The following is a 12,664-nucleotide window of genomic DNA, read 5'->3' as shown; positions in this document are numbered from 1 at the left end:
AGAAGGGATGAAAGAAAAGAGTGGCTTCAGGCGTGTATCAAGCCAACCAAATCCCTCCTCCTCCTCTCTCTCTCTCTCCACCCAAAACAAAACTACTGTCCCCAACTTCCCAAATTGCCTCTCTGCAGGCTAGGAAACTCTCCACCTCCCTTCCATCAAGGGGGAAGACTCGTAGCCTTCCATCAAGGGGGAAGCTCCTGTTCCTGTTTTCACATGGGGCCTTTGCTTCCTTTTGGTCACGCCTCCCGGAGGCCCTCTATTGGCCTGAGGCCTTAGGCGACCGCCTCGGTCGCCTAACGCTCGGGCCGGCACTGCTTGCAAGGTGGCCAATATGATTGCATTTTGGTTTACTTCTAGGCCTAAACAAGTTTTGAATAATTGATACAGAGTTTGCATGAAGATCTTGGATCGATTGTTCATATTGAAGCATGATCTTAGTCCTACCTACATGTGTCACAAGCCAAGTTTCTAATTAAAATTTTGGACTCGATTATGTCTAATTAAATTTTTGAATTGGCGTTGACATCCGGGACAATCGATTTTATTTTTAAATAATCATATTGCTGATATACTTATAGTTGTAACTTTTCTTATTACCTGGTAGTTAATTAAGAATTTAGATAATCCAATGGTTGGACTTGTCTTGAAAACCAACTTGATCCTTTAAAATTTTGGATTGATCTTGATATAGACTAAAACAACCAAAAACCTATCGAGAGGCTATGGCATGTTAGAATCGGGAAAGGGGAAATTTTTTTTTAATGAAAGCAGCAAAAATAGCATCCAAGAAGGCATGGAGTCCTCCCAATTATATTATAGTTAGACTAAAAGGAAAGTTTTTGATTGTACGTAGCGAATCCATTTAGTTATGCTGTATGTAGAATATTGAAGCAATTTCTTTATCAAAACACTAAACAAGTTACATTTTGGGCTCATTTGATTCGCATGAAGCATTTTTTCTTATAGAAATATAATTCTTGGAAAACAGATTTCTAAAAAGAGAATGTTTGGAAAAGTACTTTTGGCATGTTTGGTTGACCATGGAAAAATGACAGATTTCTAGAGTGCTTATGTTTAGTTGACCATCCACTTTTCTGAGAAAGTTATATGTAATTCCAATTATACTTTATAAAAATTAGGTCTTTAGTGCTTTGGATCAAATAAGGATCCTTGATTTTTCGGATCCTTTTTTGAGAAAAAAGTTATGTGTAGGGCCTTTTTGGAAAAAAAAAATGTTTCAATTTCTGGATCATGGAAAAATAACTTTTCTATGTTTCTCATGAAAAAGACTTTTTTATGAAACGTGGGAATCATATTCCCACAAAAATACAACTCTTCCGTCTTTCTTCTTTAAAAACTCCAACAAAACAAGAGGCATCTCTTTACTTTTTCGTTGACCACACTTTTCTTCCTTCTTTTCCCACGAACCAAACAAGCCCTTTGTCATCCTGCTGCCTTGTTTCTCTGTTTCCAGTATTGGTACCCTGAAGTTGCGCAGTTTGATGATATGTGGCGCCTCCGGCTCTGAAATCTTTCCACAATTTTCCAACTTTGATGGATGCTGTGTGGTTGTGGCGATGTCACAGCAAGAACTAAAAATGATGCTGTTGGAGTGTTTATTTGCAGTGCCGTTGGAGTTCCATATACAAACATAATGAACATAGCATCTGCTTAATTATTATTCGTTGCAGGAATACTCAATACGTTGAATGTGATTTCAATCTTTCCTTCTCTTGTGATTGGTATAGTTGGGCTTGTACTTTGCCTTCATGGAAGCTTCAGGTTAAGGTAGAATTTTTTGACAGTTTTTCTAGTAAGAAAAAAAAAAGAGATTTTCATGTTGCTCAGCTTATTCCTTTTGCTTCTGATAGCCTGCAAGGTGAAGTCTGGGGCTGGCCGTGCTTCTTCATTGGTGTGGCTGCTGTTGTTTTTGGTTCCTCCTATCACCATCTCAAGCCAAATGATGCTCGACTTGTTTGGGATCGACTACCTGTAATTTTCTACTATTTTTATTAGATATTTCTTGTATGTTTCAAGTCTTTTGACTAAAGATGCCATCTAGATAAATTGTCATACTATGCATGTTTGCTGAGTTCTTGAAGGAACTTGTCTTGAGCTTGATGTTTCAGTAGCTTGCCTCTGGTTATCTAAGACATGAATTTTTACATCATCATCATAAACTGTTCTATGTCATGATTAGCTTAATTTCATGGATGGTGGCCGTTCCTAGTAGTTGCAGTGAGTCAGTCCATTAGATATTTTTCAACTATATTGCTTCCTCTTCATTTAGCATACGTTTTGAATCTTGAATTAGTCAACAATGGTAACTTAGATGACCATTGCGCTCACATCAATCATGGCAATCTTCATCATTGAAAGGATTGATGAAAAGACTGGAACGACATCAATTGTACCATTAGTTATGGCGGGTATACTAAGCATTTTATATTGGAGGCAAGCATACTACTTTATTTTATGTTCTTGTCTTTTTTTTTTTTTTGTTAGTACTTAAATTATTATATCCTTAATTATCTGAATCAGACTTAAAACTCTTGTAACCTTTTTGCAAATTCTTTGATGATTTACGCCTATATGCACTTGTTCAGTTTGTCCCCTGTATCATTATACCTTTGATGGCTATATTAATTCCTCCAGTGTATACACATTCTGCTCATTGGCTATTGGGCCGCAGGTCAGGTTTTGATGGTACTTGGAATCCTAATGCAGTTGTTACATTTGTCTATTTTTGTTTTCTGTTGTTTTTCCATTGGACAATGCAGTGGTACCATTTTTGTTTTTGTTTTGTTATGGTAAAATTTTCGTTTGAAACGATGTGGTTTTTTTTTTTTGGAAAATATGGATCCTTGAAAGGACTTTATTCTATAATTGGATGAAGAACTGGTTAAGGTATGTCCATTAGTACCACATAGTCATCCGTTTTTCAGCAGACTTCGACGGCTACGAACAGTGTTGTAGGTCAAGAAATTAAGTTTTCAAAACCAAAAAATTCTTTTTTTTTAAAATTCAGTAGACTTGAACTATTAGTAATCCACGAAAACTATTCATATAATAATTATATATCCCATCTATTGTTCAGATTTATATATTGATATATAGTGTTTCTTATATCTGAAGGGACTAATAGTAACCTTAAACACTATGTCCAAATATTAAATTTAAATACTATATTTTCATGATTTGCGTAGAAATCCTTCTTTCTTATTCCTAGATGCTCTTAATAATTATTTGTAACCCTTACCTTCAAATTGACTAGAAATATTTTCCTTTTCTGAACATATGATGATAGTTTGTGTTAGTGTAAATTTAACTAATAAATTTGGCAATCAATAATCATGAGTATGGTTCGATCTAAATATTTGACGCTGCCATAAAGTTATTAATGGCCTTGAATGACAATCAAAATCAATATACTTAGAACCTCCAAATAATTCAGACTTCGCTATAAATTGTGAATTGACTTATAATCTATCATGCCAATTTAAGTTGCTACCTTTTTCATGGTTTTTGAAGTATGCTGAAGAGTGAAAGCACCACCACCTTGCCATGGAAGAGATTTAGCAACATAGAGCATGGAGGATTGTAGCATGATGTTCAAATAAGAAGGCCTTCCTAAGCTTCAATGCTGATTTAACCCTGAAACGAAAAAAATTCTCGATTCTAATGACAAAAAGAATCAGAGGTGATTTAACCTTGGAAAGAAAATGCCAGATTGCAATGACAAAATGAACCCAGCTTGTAGAAAGAGTGTGCAAACAGCAGCGTGGAAAAAATAATGTAAACGTTAAAAAAGGTCCCACCGGGATTCGAACCCAGGTCGCCAGATTCAAAGTCTGGAGTGCTAACCACTACACCATGGAACCGCTATATGAGAACTCGAACAATAGTATTGTTAACGGCAAATTTCAGCAACACGATTGCGCCCACGCCAGAAGATTCTCGTGCGAACACTAGAACCTTATTCTTTAACGAGCCTGCTAATTAAGTGTAGTATTTGGAAGCAATAAGTGATGCTCTGATTTTTCAGCGAGGTAATTCAATAGATGGATCTTTTACCTCTTACTTCTAAGTTGTTGAAAGTATTATTTTAAATTTGGATTTGTTTTATTTTGATTGACTACTAATTATTTTAAAGTCTATAAGAGTTGGCCAATATTTGGCCAACAGATAAGTTCTTTATGCATAAAGAAACAGAGGTAAGAGGTAAAACTACTAATTTTTATTTGGAGTCAAAAAAGTTTTACACTGAGAATCAAGAAACACAACCAAAGTATTGTCCAACAACTTGCACTTTATAAGCATAAGATAAGAATGTACTATAATGGAGTCTAACATGAAGGCGTAAATGCTGGATTGCTTTTGCTGCAGAAAACAAAGGCTAAAAGTTTAAGTTTCAACAAACAAGTAACAAAGAGAGATGAAAGTTCAGTCATTCAACCCCTCTTTATGTACTGTAACAATAACATCTTAAAGAAGTGCAGAAAGTTACAGCCCTGCAATCTTCACTTCTGCTAATTAACTTAGGATTTTGATAATAACAAAAGAAATTATACATCTAATCATCAACCACCCAAAAAAAAAGAAAAAGAAAATCCCACCAATAATCTAACAGAGCACTTCTTTTCAATGTACATTTGCAATACAGTGGACACCAAAACCATTTAAACTTTTAGCATTTCCGTGTTCTACTAGTTTTCTATATAGCTGCTGCTCCTACTTCGAGGCAACAAGCTTGCAAACCCAGAAAGAGTTGAGGATGAGGATGAGAGCGAAGAAGATGGTGGAGACCCCCCCTCTTTGCCATTTGGGAAAGTATAGCTGCTTATCTTCTCTGAAGAATAACTAGAATGCAGTATAAGATCTGGTGAGCCTCCGTTTAGTTCTAGCTTCTCAGCTTCAAGCATGAAGTCATCTAAAGTTGTCAGTGATTTCAACTGCTGGCCAAGAGAGGCGATTGTTTTTTGGCACTCTGCCAGCTTCCCAGCAGCCACAGCAAGCTCTTTCTCCTGCGATAAAGACAAGATCACTAAAATGAGCAGTCATAGAAACAACTATGGATGGAGATCTTTAATTGGTGTATAATGAGGCACCTCCAATCCTGTTAGGTATAAAAATAACAACCATAATGACATTCTAAAAAAGAAAAATAATTAAGGACTATAGGAGATTCTAGTTTGCATTTTGCCATAAGAATCTTCAACAATGCAATGCTAATGTTCATTGGCCACTCAGAGCATTGAATCATGCAATGACTAAAAAGCTCCAAAACTACTTAAAAATGAAGATACCGAATTCAAATTCCGAGTGAAGGGAACATCAGGATTTACCTGTTTAATCTTCAGGTCTCCATTTGAGCTTGTAACTTGCCAGAGCTCAGCTTCTCGCTTTATCCTTGATATCTCACTCTCCAATTTCTGACACTTTGCTGCAAATTCTGCAGTTAATGCCTTTTCCTTGCTAACTTGTCCTTCCAATAAACCCACCTTATCGTGCAGCTTTCCTATTTCCAAATTTGCTGTCTCGAGCTGGAATTCTGATGACTTTCTTACTGCCTCCACAGCCTCTACCTTAGTTGCAAATTCTGCAGATTTTGTCCTCTCCTCCTCAGCTTTCACTTCTAAGTAACCCACCTTCTCACGTAGCTTATTGACTTCCAAATGTGCAGACTCAAGCTGAGAATCTAATGCCATTCTCACAGCCTCTAAAGCCTGTACTTTAGCTGCAAATTCTGTAGATGATGCCCTCTCCTCCGCCACCTTGCTTTCTAATAGACCCACCATTTCATGCAGACTGCCAACTTCCAAATGAGCTGACTTAAGCTGAGACTCGGATAGCTTTCTAGAAGCCTCTGCAGCCTCTACCCTAGCTTCGAGTTCTGTAGACAGTGCCTTCTCACCCTCAATTTTTCCTTCTAACAAACACACCTTATCATATAGCTTTCTGACTTCCAGTTCTGTTGATTCTAGCTGAGCCTCCAGTGCCTTTCTCTTTGCCTCCACAGACACCACTTCTGCTGTGGCCACTTGTTTTGATTCATTGGCCAAGTCTAATTGCTTCTGCAGTTCAATCAACTTATCCTCAGCAACTCTGAGCTGATTGCAAGAAGCCTCAAGCTGATTTCGCGAATCAACTAAAGCCATCTCCAATTCTGTTTTCTCGTTTTCCATTTTTGCAACTTTTTCTTCCAATTCAGCTAACTGCAGATGCAAAGCTTCGACTTTTAATGGGCTTTCTCTTGTAGCAACTCTGTCAGAATCAGCTTCAAGTTCAAAGCTCGAACTTACACGATCAGCCTCAGGCAAAGCAACTAGTCTCTCCATCTCAAGGAAATCATCCATCAGGTCAATCTCTATAGAAGTGATGAGGTTTCTTGCACTGGCCTTATCATTCTTGAACTGATCGAGTTCAGCAATTAAAGCTGATGCCCATGAATCTGAGCACCCTGGCTCATTATCCATGCTTAGCAATCGTTCTCCACTATCTGATTGGCTATCGGTAACAGATTCCATGCAAATTGAATTTGCAAAAGGCTTGTGGCCATTAACTGGTAGTGATTTGGATGCTCGAGACCGTAACCTACGACATTCAGCCTCAAGTTTAGCTACCTTTTTTATGCTCTCTAAATGTTGCTTGCTGGCTGTCTCTGCTGCTTGATTACTCAGCTCCCTCTCTAGTGTCAGTGTCCGGAGATCCTCAGATTGAGATAGTAGTTCAACCTTGAAAGCTGCATTTTCTTTCTCAGAAGCTTCAAGTTTTGCTTTAAGACCAAGGTCAACAGCGGCAGCAGCTTCAGATTTTGCAGCTTGCAGCTGTGCTTTGAGCTCGACAAGCTGCTTCGCAAGCTCAAGCTTCTCAGATTCCCACTGATGGGTCTTCTTAATGACAGCATCATGGACTTTCTCCTCTTGCTCCTCCCTTGCTTGGCGGAGCTGCCTGACACATTCCTTGAGGGCACCATCAAGGTGACCAATTCTTTCTTCAAGAGCAGAGTTTTTCTGGTTTGCAGCTTCAAGTTGCTGCTTCAGAGCTGCAACTTCAGTTTCTGCCTGCTCCCAGCCTATCAAAATATAAATCATAAACAATCAAATGAAAATAATTATGCAATTCTTGTCATACAAAGCAAAAAGGAGAAAAAAAAAATTGCACTAGATTGCAACTCATCAACTGACAGAAACTTAATCTATAGAAAATAGAGTAGCACAAGCCCACCATGACCAGGATTTCTGGGTTGAAAAGATTCCAAATATATAATCTAGTTCATACAAGTTCATTTAGGTCTTATCAGCGGTGAACTAGCTTACAGAGTTTAGCTTTAGTGAGCACTTCTTAACAATACTCAGTAAATTTTTCGCTGCGCTATGTTGATAACTAATTGATTATTATTAAAATTAATATTATTAGCAATAACAACTAATTGCATCCAACCATGTGTTTTTGTCCGCATATGCTTGCGCATGTAGAGAGAGATAATAGTGAAACAATTGATGAGACTAAATAGAGATAATAGTGAAACAATTGATGAGACTAAATATTTGTGTTTTTTTGGAGTGAAAACGCGAATTATTTGTTATATATGCTTATCTTTTGAGACGTGTGATAGAGGGAGAGACAGACATAGAGAGGGGCGCGGGGGGGGGGGGGGGGGATGGTGATGTATTAAAGTGCATAATTTATGAGCAATTGACATGGCATTTTAGCTTTCTCATTTTTGATGAGGTAAACTAGCATAGCCATATGAAGTAATAATAAGGTATGCTGCATTTAGGCATTAGATGGCAAATTAGAATTCCTAGGCTTATATGCAACTTTATAAAGGCAAAAAGGCAAATTGTAAGTTCTTAAGAATTCTTCCAGTTAAACATAAGAAATGCACATTCTGAACTTGTGCAGGTACTAACTTATCTGTCAATGAGTAAACCTTTTGACACAGTTTAAATGGATACAGTATGTCAGCCTCTTCAGAGTCTCACAATCAAGAAGGAAAGTCTCTAACAAGTTCTCTATAGAAGACTGGTGAAAATAAATAGCCAAGCGAAGTAACCACCACAGCCTGAATGCTTAACAAAGCACACAACCGCTCATCAGCGATAGGGCATCAACAGCACAAAAATTCAGCAATAAATTTTAATTGAATTATTATCCCAGACGACTTGACCATCGGGATATTGAGTATGGGTAAATAACTGAACTCATTGATTTCCAGCATAAAAAGCACAGGAGTGTAAGCAGGAGAGAAGTCCAGAGCCAGGAAGACAAATGAGGATCCAGACGACACTTAATTTGTCAGGTCAAAGCAAATTGTGGATTGTTCTGAAATGTACAGGTTCGTACTGTGCTTCTCTAATATGAAAAGCAATCTATTTTTTATATGCAAAATATCAAATCTTATTCATAAGATCTCCATATCCTTTGGCTTCTAACTCTCTAAGGAGATGTTTTAATATTATTTATCTCACATACCCTTAATGCATAAAAAATTATGAAAAAAATAATTATAATTCAAAATAAATTTGATGTGACATTATATAAATAAATAAGAATGAAATTTCTCATCCTAAACCAAGTAAGACAAATTGAACAGAAAAGAGTGAATTGTGAAATTGTGAACCTGAACTTGAATCAAGCAAACCATCGAATTTGACAGCAAATGTCTACACTACAGTTACGGTGCGTTTAAGTTGTGAAATTATGTTATAAGCTTAAGAAAAAAGATCAAGTTATGTAACAAGTACTAACATAATCACCCTAATTAATTTGTGGCATATAAACCTGCATTCACTCACATCTTCAGGGAAGCCATCTGTTTTAGTATGAATTAATTCAAGCATGGAATTTCTCTTTACCTTCAAGCACAACTTATGTACCTTATCTTTCATAAGTTTGAACAAAATGAAAATATACATGTAGCAATGCTAACCTGAAACAGCTTCTTCTGCAACTTTCACATGTTGCTTGACCAGCTCCTCTTTAGCACTGATGTTCAGAAGAGCAACTGAGAGTTTCTCGGTCAAACTCTTGACACTTTCATGGACTTCACTATCACCAATGTTTGATGAAACCTCTGGTGATTGGGCATGATTTGGAGAAGCATTATTTGAAGAACCCTTCACTGCCTCCTGTTTAACAATCAGTTCACCATGTTAGGACCCTCCATAGTCATTTTAGTTAAGAGCTAAAAACCAGGTCAAAAATTTATAAATATCTCTTTCCATTCAATTTCCAGCACATCTCACTTTTTTATTGTTCGAGGAAGTTTTTTTTTTAAAAAAATAAAAAGTAAAGAAGTGATTATATGCGTAAACTTTATCTCAAGCATAAAGCCTGTCATGCATGGGGATGGCTTGGTACGCTAAACAATATTCATCAAGTTTGAAAATTTTCTAATAATTGGTACTTAGCATTAACCACCTACAAACTTTTGCGAGTTTTGATGAAGCAACTTTAGCCCAGAGAGTGGCATGTTGTAGTAGCTGGTAGCTGGATGCTTAGTTTCTGTTGAAGGAAATCTTACATTGTGGTTATGATGTTTAAGCTTGGACAAACAAGAAGCAACCCTCTGAGATCTCTAAGACTTAGAATCTAGACAAGGAAGAAGGTATCATTACATATAGGAAAGCAATCATTTACTTGACTTTCATTCGCTGATCCATGAGTCATTGTTTTAATCATTCTTGACTTTCCTTTACATGTCAATGGCATTGGATGACAACATGACAAACAAAAGGCACCTATCTGCTCCAAGCATGTTAATCCAGTCCTGCTGAAGATAACTTCATAAATCTCTCCAATCTTTTTCGAAGTCCATATAAGGTAGAACCATTCTAAGTTAATCAGGATCAACATCTTCTTGAGCATTATTTGAAGTTCAAATTTAAAAAAAAAAATGTGCCTTCTTCCAAAATCTTGAGAGATTCCTTAAACTACGACTTCCTTTTGAAGCTTTTTCTAGTGTTCCTTTAGGTAAGAAACCAGGTGAGGAAAAGAAGGAAAGCATACAGAACAGGAAGACTCAATTAGCACCAATGACAGAACAACTGGAAAAAAGATAATGAAGAGCTCGAAATTGCCTTCTTGATTTTGTATTTTAGTATTTATTCAAAAATACTATTCAAAAATCAAGCAACACAACTGACTGCATTTGCATATAAACTGAATTAAATTAGACAAAGAGGGCAGTAGACAAACCTGATCATCTGAGTACCTCTCAGAATGAGACGACGCTGATCCTGAGCTCTCAGTCTCGCCGGGGCTCTTCTCGGACGACTTCCGCCTCCAAAGCCAACTCCGGCGATCCATCTTGCTATCTCAACCATCTAACAGATCAATGGCACTTGGATTCCATCGCCATGCCCACCACTGCCCCAATTCCTCCACAGATCACCACCCGCAAATGCTCAAAAGATAAACATTTTTCCAACCAGAGAACAACACCGGCTCGAATAAAAATCAGAAAACCCCTAATTTCATCGATCTACACAAAACTTAACCATCAAACCAAACCCCTAAAAAGAACCCCACAAGATCAGAAATCTACAAAGTGAAAACCCTAAAAGAAACCTACTCACCATCCCGAAATCTCATCTTTCGCTGAAACCCAATAGAAACAAGACAAAAAAAAAGAAGGAAAAAAACATTTTTTCAAGAAAAACAGCAAAATTATCACCTTAATTTAGAAAAGAGGGCATTAATGCCGGAAACAGAGGAACGCGTGAGGGATGTGGGGACTGTCAGCAGACAAGACGATCGGCGTGGGTTATTTGAATCCAAAATGCTTCCTTTTTCAAAATTCCCCAAATTTCCAACTATTTATGCAAAGAAGCATTAAATAACTTTTCACTCATTAATTTATCCTATCAATCTCACCTCTTTGGACCGAATGCATGTGCGGGGAAGAAGAAAGTCGCCACCTTGGAAGCCCTTTTCAGCTTTTTCGTCGGTTCGGGAGAGACTCCATTTCTTTATTGCTTTCAAAACAGAGCCGGCCTTATTCCCGCCCTCAGTCTACGGAGCTGAGTATTTTCCCCGTTCCTCTGTGTTTCCTCCTGCCATTAGCACTAAATAATCAAGCTTTGCTACAGAGAGAGAGAGAGAGAGCACATAGTACTCCTCTATCATCCACTGTTTCCAGTCTTTCTTTTTAGCTTCTCTCTCTATTACTTGCCCTTCTTTTTTAGCTTCCCTCTCTATTACTTGAGTGTTTTATATTGATTCCTTCAGCATTAAAGCACAGGTGCTTGTGATTTTTAGCCTTAAACTATGCTATTTACGCAGGGCTTTGGATGGTTTACCAATAAAATAGAAAGCTTTAGATAATTAGAGGGCCACAGCTCAGTTAATGTGGGTCCCCCAGGAAAGATAGTGTGACACTTAGACCTTGTCATGGCTTATATTGCCTGAATTGCCCTTTTAACATTTCCATTAATTTAATTATTTTTGGATGTCTATGTTAAATGATTAGTTTAGTTTGATTCTCTAGGGAAAATGAATGCCTAGGAGAACCTCCTACTTCCCCTCAAAGTGGTAGTTGCTTTGCAATTTATCATGGATGCTCTTAATGTATACTTAATGTGGGGGATGTTCCGGCGATGCAGGAAAAAGACTACATAACTAGTTTGGTTGTGCTTTATCTAATCTTTTTATTATTATTTAAGATAATTTTATAGATGCTCATTTATTTCTACCTTATTCATTTGTTTCAAACCGATACATTAGCTGGCTTGGAGCATTACAAAGTAAAATTAGCTGGCTTGTTTGCGTCATATTGAAGCTAAATACTGAGAGCATTAATATTAATGCTAAAGCAATACCTAAAGCCTACAAATATCTACTTATAAATTGATTCCTAGTGTAGAATGCGGGGGCCACATCTCGAGATATTGCAAGTATATATATAATGTGTAGGGAGATGAAGCCATAATTTGACTGAAGGAGGTGAACATTATAGCCTCCACTTATTTTTTCCTAGTTTAATATTAGTGACGAAGTAGGATCTAGGCAACCAAGCAACTGCAATTTAAAACATTGGGTACGTTATCTACAATGACATAGCTAATCTTTTAGTAAAAGTTAATTAGTATATATGCATTTTAAACAATCGTTTCAAATTCCTTTCTAACGGAAGGTGATGAAATCTTGGAACTTTTAACTTTGTAGAGATCTTAAAAAACAGAAGGGACAAACAAGTAAACTTGTTGATCATCACTGCTGCGACCATTTGTTTGCTTCTCAACTTACAAATGGTCCAGTAACTGCAGTTGCCTCCAAAAGTCCTTCCAAATGATGATGACATGCCTATACGCCATATAGGTCAGGAAAGGTAGCCAGAAGGCAGAGAAGAAAATATCCCATTTGATTAACTCCGGAAACAGGGATAAAATAGTTATGGATACAGCAAAAACTGTATCAAAGTATTAAAATAGGACACCAGTATCCAATGACACAAATCCCTAGCCTTACTCCAGTAGCAGACAAGTTGCTTCCCTTATTTCTTTACAGCGGCTTGATTAAATACCCAGCCTAACGTTAGTTTTAATGTATTGATTTGTGTGTTGCTCAGTAAGAGTTGAAGCATTCGGTTCCATCCAAAAAAAAAAAAAACAGAGTTGGAAGCATTTAGGACAAATATGAACGGGATGTGCTTTCCTGT

General features: G+C 37.2%; 2 protein-coding genes and 1 non-coding gene across 4 annotated transcripts; 1 reads left to right on the top strand and 2 right to left on the bottom strand.

Moving 5' to 3' along the window:
* Nucleotides 1-1,684: 1,684 nt before the first annotated feature.
* On the top strand, nt 1,685-2,814 carry LOC103703256 (uncharacterized; the record flags this gene model as incomplete). Its single annotated transcript, XM_089926909.1, has 5 exons — nt 1,685-1,788; nt 1,872-1,992; nt 2,333-2,454; nt 2,570-2,692; nt 2,781-2,814. Coding segments are annotated over 5 exons (504 nt in total), but the record flags the coding sequence as incomplete, so codon positions are not given.
* A 995-nt stretch (nt 2,815-3,809) lies between these two features.
* On the bottom strand, nt 3,810-3,881 carry TRNAQ-UUG (transfer RNA glutamine (anticodon UUG)). Its single transcript has one exon. It is a non-coding gene; the product is annotated as a tRNA-Gln (tRNA).
* Nucleotides 3,882-4,347: 466 nt separating this feature from the next.
* Nucleotides 4,348-11,285, bottom strand: LOC103703204 (filament-like protein (DUF869)). Of its 2 annotated transcripts, none has more exons than XM_008785986.5 (5): nt 10,882-11,285; nt 10,204-10,374; nt 8,936-9,134; nt 5,346-7,075; nt 4,348-5,024 (listed from the first exon to the last, which is right to left on the bottom strand). In XM_008785986.5, the coding sequence occupies exons 2-5, from the start codon at nt 10,312-10,314 to the stop codon at nt 4,707-4,709; spliced, it is 2,358 nt and encodes a 785-aa protein (XP_008784208.4). In that variant the 5' UTR covers nt 10,315-10,374; nt 10,882-11,285; the 3' UTR covers nt 4,348-4,706. The 2 variants fall into 2 exon arrangements, with proteins under 2 accessions (XP_008784208.4, XP_008784207.4); XM_008785985.5 differs by having other exon boundaries at nt 10,204-10,742; nt 10,882-11,210.
* Nucleotides 11,286-12,664: the final 1,379 nt, after the last annotated feature.

This window comes from Phoenix dactylifera, chromosome 13, assembly GCF_051530095.1.
Source record: "Phoenix dactylifera cultivar Ajwa chromosome 13, Ajwa_hap1_PhDact_Kaust_v1.1, whole genome shotgun sequence".
In the NCBI taxonomy this organism is placed as follows: Eukaryota; Viridiplantae; Streptophyta; class Magnoliopsida; order Arecales; family Arecaceae; genus Phoenix; species Phoenix dactylifera.
The sequence above is the reverse complement of the archived record's forward strand: the minus strand, read 5'-3'. Positions and strand labels throughout refer to the sequence as shown.